Source organism: Alexandromys fortis, unplaced genomic scaffold (genome assembly GCF_014885135.2).
Source record: "Alexandromys fortis isolate MF-2015 unplaced genomic scaffold, M_Fortis_MF-2015_v1.1 scaffold_91, whole genome shotgun sequence".
Taxonomy (NCBI): Eukaryota; Metazoa; Chordata; class Mammalia; order Rodentia; family Cricetidae; genus Alexandromys; species Alexandromys fortis.
The window spans coordinates 3,632,637-3,641,364 of record NW_026067968.1 but is presented as its reverse complement, the minus strand read 5'-3'; the positions used below and the strand labels follow the sequence as shown (position 1 = coordinate 3,641,364).

Sequence of the window (8,728 nt, the reverse complement as noted above, 5' to 3'; positions counted from 1 at the left end):
GGAGGAGGAGGAGGAGGAGGAGGAGGAAGAAGAAGAAGAAGAAGAAGAAGAAGAAGAAGAAGAAGAAGAAGAAGAAGAAGAAGAAGAAGAAGAAGAAGAAGAAGAAGACAAGAAGACAAGGAGTGTCTTGTGGATGGGGTTGTTACCATAGGCTCTGGGTCCTTAAGAACAAGTGACTAACACATGTAGTGGCAAATCTGGGACATTTAGGTCAGTCCTTCTTAGACTCAGTGGCCATGTGCCCCTAGGGCAGATGCCACCTCCACGTGCCTCTAGTTTAGTAGGCTGTCATGGAAGGCACACCAGAAGTGGGGTGGAGAAGGCAGCCCAAGAGAGGGGGGCACTGGCTTGAGTCTGAGGATGCTTGACTGTGGAGTTCTAGCTGGTTGCCAGGGCTGGGCTCCAGGCATGTGGCAGAGTTAAGAACTCTTGAGATATGCATAGAGCATCCAGGCTAGAGGCTCAGTGGGCTAGAGACTGGATACTGCCCGTGTCCACCAAGAGAGGACTTAAGTGGCATGCCCATTAGATGGAGGGGCTCAGCAGCAGTGTGGACCGCTCAAGGTCTGTCGAGGGGCAGCTTAGGGAGTTCAGGATGGGGTGGGGAGGGGACACACTGTCCTTCCATGTGTTATGTTTCTCCTCTATGGGGGGGGAACTGAGGCAGAGGAGGGCTAGCTAGGACTCCAGGGTGCAGCTGAGTTATTCATTGGGAGCTGTTGGCGCTGGGGGTAGGGGCACGGAGTTTCTTGCAGAGGGCCTGGGCAGAGGGAAGGGGTCATTGAGCAAGCACCCCTGCCTTAGGGTTTCCATTGTTGCGATGAAACACCATGACCAAAGAGCAAGTTAGGGAGGACAGGGTTTATTAGGCTTAACTTCCACGTCACTGTTCATCACTGAAGGGAGTCAGGACAGGAGCTCACACAGGGCAGGATCCTGGAGGCAGGAGCTGATGCAGAGGCCATGGAGGGGAGCTGCTTACTGGCTTGCTTCCCCTGACTTGCTCGGCCTGATTTCTTATAGAACCCAGGACCACCAGTCCAGGGAAAGCACCACCCACCATGGGCTGCCCCCCCCCCATTGATCATTAAGGGAGAAAATGCCTTACACCTGGATCTCGTGGACACATTCCTCAACTGAGACTCCTTTCTCTGGGGATTCTAGCTTGTATCAAGTTGACATGCAAATCCAGCCAGTACAACTGACCCCTTCTCAACCTGACACACAGACATGCCTACTAGTAAGCCACATCTCTTCCTTTCTTACTCATCCCCAAGATCTCACACTAAAATCATAAATAATTTTGGAAGTCCCACAGTCTTTACAAATTTAGCCTTTAAAATTTCAGTCAAGTTTCTTTGAAAAGTTCAAGTCTTTCATCTGTGGGCTCCCTTAAAAATCAAAAGTAAGTTCCATCTTCAAGAGGGACCAATCAATGATCTGGGACCCACTCACTATCTTCTGGACTCCCACAGATGGCTTGGGTCGCTTCTCCAGCTCTGCCCCCCGCAGCACACACAGCTCGGTGTCCAGGCTTCCACTGGTCCCACTCCACCGCTGCTGCTGCTCTTGGTGGTCATCCTACAGTGCTGGCATCTCCAAAACGCTGGGGTCTTAGGCTGCAACCGGGGTGTACTTTCACCAGTAGCTTCCCACAGGCTCTCTCCAAGGTGCCAAGCCTCAGCTTCTCTGCATGACCCCTTCTGTCCTGGGCCTTCAATTGCCACTGAGGCTGCACCTTCACCAACGGCCTCTTCTGGCCTCTCACAGTGCCGAGCCCAGCTGCTCTCCATGACCCCTTGTCACCTGGGTGGCTCTTACACATGACCACGTCTGGCGGCCAGCACGAGGTACAACACTGGCCACCTGTGGAACACAACCTCACTGTGATCTCAGGAAACAGTTCCCAGAAGATTTCACCTTAGTGATGCTGGGCTCTTCTTCATCGCTGCGAATTTCCTAGTTCCAGCCGACAAGCATCACGTATCCCAGAAAAGCAAAGTTTTGCTCCAGCAGTTCTGGTATCTTGTTGATCAGAGCTAATTCTTCAGCCCCAGCTAACCAGAGCCACAGAATTTTAATTCAGAATAGCAAATGGCCCTGACAGAGTCTTTAACCTTCCCTCTGACTTCTCCAGCCAGGCGTCCATCTTCTGCACGGCTCTCAATGTTCTCCTCTTCCAAGTTCCACAGAGCACCCCACAGAGCTCTTCACTCTCAATGGCTCTTCTCGACCCGAATTCCAAAGTCTTCCTACAATCCTCCCCCCAAACATGGTCAGGACCGTCGCAGCAATACCCCACTTCTGGTACCAATTTGTCTTAGGTTTCTACTGATGCAATGAAACATTGTGACCAAAAGGCAAGTTGGGGAGGAAAGGGTTTATTTATTAGGTCTAAACTTCAGCATTGCTGTTCATCACCGAAGGATTCAGGGCAGGATCCTGGAGGCAGGAGCTGATGCAGAGGCCATGGAGAGGCGCTCTTGACTGGCTTGCTTCCCCTGCCTTGCTCAGTCCACTTTCTTATAGAAGCCAGGACCAACAACCCAGGAATGGCACCACCCACCATGGGCTGGACCCTTCCCCATTGATGATGGAATGAGAAAATGCCTTACACCTGGATCTCAGGGAGCCATTACCTCAACTGAGGCTCCTTCTTCAGATGACTCTAGCTTGTTTCAAGTTGACACACAGAACCAGCCAGAGCAGGCCCACAGTCCCCTCTGCTAGGCTGTGTGCTCAGGTGTGTCCTGCATGGGCTAGCCTCTGCTAGGCTGTGTGCTCAGGTGTGTCTTGCATGGGCTAGTCTTTATCTGAGCTTGGGCCTGGGCCCCACTGCCTTGGAGTTCACCTGGTTGGGGCTCACCTGACGCAGGTGTGGCTGGACCCACCCTCTTGCGCTGATGCTTGGCTTCCTTCCAAGGGGAAGCAAGGGCAGCTGCCTTTTGGACGTCCTTAGCTGGAGCTAGTGGGTTGCTGAGCAGGAGAGAGGGAGGCTGGCTGCTGCCTAGGGAGGCTGCGTGGGTGACGCAGGTACACAGAAGCCATTCACGGGGGACTGGGAAGCTGGTGGCATGCACAGATGAAGACACTTTACATGTGATTTTCCTGGTGTCATCCTGCAGATGTCCCTATTCTGTCATCAAGACATGCTGCCTCCCGCATGGTCCTGGGTTCCTCTCTGTTTTCCTGCGGCACTGAGGCCCTCCCCGGTGGTGTCCTTTGGACCCTGGCTCTGCATCTGTCCCCCTACCCTCCAACTCCTCAGGTAGCAGCAGGGACATCAGTCCCTCCAGGGGAAGGCCAGAGTATGGCTCACACATCTGTCTGTCCTGTGTGCTCAGAGCCACACCCCTGCTGAGTCCAGAGGGAGGAGTCACCCTGCCAGGACTGGTGAGGAGCAGGGCCCTCAGAGCCAGGCCACACTTGGCTGGCCTCTGTCCCAAGGCTGGGAAGAGGAGGCCCTGAATGGAGTCACCCATGTTGGGTGTATGCCACTTCATAGTATCCTTTGCTCTGGACATTAGCATTCTGGCCTAGTTTTCACTGGGCAGAAATTCACATCAGCAGAGTGGTATTCCTTCTGAAGTTCCACGGGGGAGCAGGTTCCATGGTCTTTCCTGGCTTCTGGAGTCCTCCACCTTCCTCACCGGGCCTCCTGTGTTCCAAGACAGGCGGCCTCTCCTCGTGCCTCATTTAGCCCTTGGCTCCCAGCTTGGCTCTTGCATTACTTGGGGAGCCTTGCCATGGCTTTAATCATATGTGCGTCTCTTCTTGACCTTTCCCCTAAGGTGGTCTTAGGTTGTGGTGTTAGCATATGGGCATCTTGGGGGGGGGTGTATTGGTCTGCTTACCACTGATGCTAAATGGCCTCCCCCGTAACTGTGGGCAGGGTTGAAATGGAAACATTTAATGCCCTGATGGGACATGCCCACGACATCACACCACATGCCACCATGAACCTTGACAAGTGGCCTCTGTTAGCCTGCCTTAGCTTGCCCCTGAAATCCCTCAGGGAGCTAGCAAGGCCTTATCTCAGGCCACACCAGATTGCTCAGGTGAGGTATTTGGGAGCTGGAATTTGTAAACAGTGGGACTTCAGTTTTGCTTTGTCGGGTGATCTGGAGCTCCTGAGTTCCAGCCACCCTTCTTCCTCAGCCCCTGTGTGCCTGGGACCAGAGGTGTGATTCTGTGTGTCTCCCAGCCTAATGTTCTCTCTCCCTTTCTTTTCTTTTTTTGGGGGGGGGTTTAAAACAGGGTTTCTCTGTTTCCCTGGCTGTCCTAAAACATGCTCTGTAGACCAAACTCAGAGATCTTCCTGCTTCTGCCTCCTGAGTGCCGAGATAAAAGGCATGAGCCAACAGTCTAACCGAACATTCTTTTCTTGTGGTAAAACATATATACAATTTGCCTATTTGTTTATTTATACATGGTCTCATGCAGTCCAGGCTACCTCAAACTCATATAGCTGAGAGATATCTTGAACTCTGACCTTCCTGCCTCCAACCTCATGTGTTAGGATTACAGGTGTGTGTAACTCTGATCCTCCTGCCTCCACCCCCACGTGCTAGGATTATAGCTGTGTATGTTGGCACACTTTGCTCATGCAGTGCTGGGAATGAACCCAAGGCAACTGAACTGCTCCTCCGACCCTGCCCCTTTGGGTGTGCAAGCTGGAGGCATTATATAGCATCACTGCTGTTGACATGGCCTTGCCCATCCCATTCAAGGCTGCAGCCCTTGCTAGGATCCTACAGGCCAGTCCTAGGCAAGGCAAGCTGAGGCCACTGTCTGCTCAGAGTGGTGCTGATGCTGAGGACTGATGCTAGTTAACTGAGGTGCCCTAGAATAAGATCCTGCCTGACTGGCCAAGTTTCCCCATCTGTAGGACAGTGCTGGCCCCATCTCTGGAATGTCTGCCCTTGTCCAGGAAGCCAAGGGACAGAGCAGACCTGGGGGTATCTGTCACCCTGAGCTTTTGATGACCCTCTGTTCCTGGATGCAGCGCTTGATGTTTGACCAGATCCTGCTGTCTCCTTCTGATCTTGCCCCACCCTTAGTCTCTAGGTGCCAGCACCTAAACATATCACCACTCTGCCTGCCCTTCCCTCCTGGCCCTTCCTGACACGTACCATTTGCGCCTTTTCTAGAAAACAAAACACAAATAGCACAAACTATGCAAGGATGGACACTTGCTGCCCCGAAGAGACAGGTGACATTTTGTTAGCTTCTCTATGGTGCTTGTTTATTTTAGGGACTGCCTCTCAAGCTGTGCCTCGCCACTCTGAGCGCCTGACAAGTTTGGGAATGCCCAGTCCACATCATCCCTCTTTGACCATGCCCAAGTACCAAGTCATACATGACACAGACATGTGTTTACTCAAACACTGGGAGCCAGAAGGCTTGTGGCTCTGATGCTACTTTGGTTTCTGTGACCTGTTGTGACACCTGCACTTTATTTAGGCTGGTGACAAATTCCTGCACCCTGAGAAGTCTGCCAGTCTCCTCCCAAAGGTGGTCAGAGGTAGGAGATCCTTTGTACCCCGCAGTCCAGGCTGCAACTCTTCCAAGACACGAAGTATAGGGATGGCATGCCTCTCTAAGACCCTTGAGGGTATGGGGTGGAATCTTAAATGCTTTCAGGCACTGCTAGGGGCTGAGATGGGAGATGACAGGAAGAGGATGAGGGTTCAGTGAATGCCAAGTCACTCATCACTCTTGTCTTCCCTGTAGCCAAGTACCCAGCCATCAAGGCCCTGATGCGGCCAGACCCCCACATCAAGTGGACAGTGCTGGGCCTGGTGCTGGTGCAGTTTCTGGCCTGCTGGCTGGTGAAGGGGCTCTCCTGGCGATGGCTGCTCTTCTGGGCTTATGCCTTCGGTGGCTGCATCAACCACTCCCTGACCCTGGCCATCCACGACATCTCACACAACACTGCCTTTGGCACAAACTTTGCCTCCCGCAACCGCTGGTTCGCCATCTTCGCTAATCTACCCATTGGCGTACCTTATGCCACATCCTTCAAAAAGTACCATGTGGACCACCATCGTTACCTGGGCGGCGATGGGCTGGACGTGGACATTCCCACGAACTTTGAAGGCTGGTTCTTCTGTACGCCGGCCCGCAAGCTGCTCTGGCTGGTCCTACAACCCTTCTTCTACTCGCTGCGGCCACTCTATGTGAACCCCAAGGCGGTGACTCGTATGGAGATACTCAATACCCTGGTGCAGCTGGCTGTTGACCTGACCATTTTTGCCCTCTGGGGGATCAAACCCGTCGTCTACCTTCTAGCTGGATCCTTCCTGGGCCTGGGCCTACACCCTATCTCTGGCCACTTTGTGGCTGAGCATTATATGTTCATGAAGGGCCATGAGACTTACTCCTACTACGGGCCCCTCAATTGGATCACCTTCAATGTGGGCTACCACATGGAGCACCATGACTTTCCCAGCATCCCCGGCTGCTACCTGCCACTGGTAAGTGCTCAGCCTGGGCTGAGCAGGCATGGGGGAGTGAGGAGTAAGGGGAGGCTCTGCCATTCCCAGATTGACTTCTCCTCTGTGTGTTGGTAAGGGGATGGTCATTCATTTCTGGGGTGCTGGGCTGGAGATGGAAGAGGCAGATCCAGATAAGACAGAGTTTCTCAAGGCAGGTGCGGGCTAGTAGCGTAGGCTAGTGCACAGCTGCTGGAGCCCTGCTCATGGGACTTTCTGATGGTGTGTCCTGCTCACGTACTCGCCCCGTTTCAGCTACCTTTTCTCTATCAGTGGACACCACGTGAAGCACTCCGCTTTGTCTCCCACCTGTGGCTGCTCATTTCCTGTCAATCTTGTGACAGTTTGGGTGTACTTCTCCAGCCTGGAGATGCCCAGGCAGCACAGCTGTGGTTTTTGTCCTTATAACCAATGGAGACCGGTTACAGCTACAGGAAGAGGAGGCTGAGGTGTAGGGGGTGAAGGTTGAGAGGGACAGGGAGCCTTGAATGCCAGTGGCTGTTAGACAGGTGTGGCAAGGAGCAGCAGTGGAGGAGGGTTCTCGGGAAATTCCTGAGTATGTTTGTGTATGTTCTTCTTGGGTGCCCAGGTGTGTGTGTGTGTGTGTGTGTGTGTGTGTGTGTGTCTGTTGTGCACACACAGTGGGCTGGGTGACTTTGGATGGCCCCAGTGCTGTGCTTGTGCAGCCTATGAAGCCGCACCTGCCATGACTGTCACACTCAAATGGACATTTGAGAAGGAGGCAGAGGTTAAAAGGGATAGCATCTCAGAAGTCACGCTTGAGTCCCTCCGGAAGCTGCCTCTGACAGGAGCAGTTTTCACAGCGCACCTGCTGCGGGCAGCAGAGAAGGCTGCCCGGTGGGCCCACCTCAGATGTGGAACACTGCCTTCCCTAGGGAGGGGGCAGAGCAATTTCAGCAGCACCGTGGCGGCTTGGCTACGGGTGCTGTGGCTGGAACACTCCCAGGGGAAGGAGGCAGACATGGCATATCAGGTCAGGGTAAAGATGGGGTGGAGACGTGTGTTGGGTGAGGAAGCAGCGAAAGCTGAAGCCCAGAGCCTGGCAGAGCATAGGATGCTGGGGTGAGGAATGAAGGTGTTATTCAAGACCTCAGGGTACAGGCTTCAGAACTCTGCAGGGCCATAACAGACCCACCTTGACTTTTGGGATCAGAAAGTTGGTGGGTGTTGAGGTGGAGCACTTGGGCTGTGGTGCCCTCCCTGCTGGGGCCTCCTTCACCTGCAGCTGGTGTGTGTGTGCTGATGTACGTGTGTGTGTGTGTGTGTGTGTGTGTGTGCTCTCATTGCATGTGTGGTAGAGTACCAGCCAAGGTGCAGCCTTGACCCCCCACCCCTTTCCACAGGTGCGGAAGATTGCACCCGAATACTACGACCACCTGCCGCAGCACCACTCCTGGGTGAAGGTGCTCTGGGACTTTGTATTTGAGGACTCTATGGGACCCTATGCCAGGGTTAAGCGCACATGTAAGCTGGCAGAGGACCGCCTGTGAACCCTGCCGGCCAGCAGTCCTGAGGGGTGCAGCCCCGTGCCTCTTACCCCCACTTCTGTGGGCCAGGGCCACAGAATTGGTCTAGCTACATCAGCTCCTGCAGTCTAGGCTGCTTCTGGCCCAGCAACGGGATGCAGCCGTGGTTGGGGCAGCCAGGCTTACCTAATCTCTCTGGCCTTCCCTCTGACTGACCAGGATACTCTGTGCCTGTGGTCCCATGGAGTTGCCTTCTCTGTTCTTATGCCTTAGATTAAACCTAATATTTGTCTTTATAGTCAATGTGTTGTCCTTCTTTTGGGCAGGATGGAGTCTTGGCCTGAACCTGGGCCCCCAGAGTATGTTGCCTGAATCCAGGTGGGTGAAGGCCAGCTCGATGCCTGTCTCTCATTCCCTCAGGCTCTGGAAGGGTGTGTCCCTGAGGCCGCTGCCACTGTAGAAAAGCTTCAAGGTATGGGTTTCAGAAGGTCCCTCCAAGCCATGGAACAGTTCCCTTTTAGGCCCTCTGACCTGTTGAACCATCCCAAGCTTGAATAGGGCTGGGCAGGCAGCACGGGGTCCACAGCCCTGGACAGGGTCGGGTTGGGCAGGCAGGGTTCCCAAGTCAGATGGCTGGCTGGGCAGTTTCTGCGTGTGTAATAGTTGGGGGTGGGGCATAAATACTGATGTGATGGCATAGCTGTGAATAGAGAGGTAGCCTTGGTTAGTGGCCTGGTCCTAAGGGGC

The 8,728-nt window shown here is 53.8% G+C and overlaps 1 protein-coding gene across 1 annotated transcript in view; it reads left to right on the top strand.

Annotated features, from left to right (window-relative positions):
* Positions 1-8,267, top strand: part of Degs2 (delta 4-desaturase, sphingolipid 2) — a 25,608-nt gene extending 17,341 nt beyond the window's left edge. The window contains exons 2-3 of the mRNA XM_050154743.1: positions 5,734-6,476; positions 7,859-8,267. Coding sequence (XP_050010700.1) covers positions 5,734-6,476; positions 7,859-8,005 — 890 coding nt within the window. The 3' untranslated portion in view covers positions 8,006-8,267. The remainder of the gene's footprint in view (positions 1-5,733; positions 6,477-7,858) is intronic.
* The last annotated feature ends 461 nt before the right edge of the window (positions 8,268-8,728 follow it).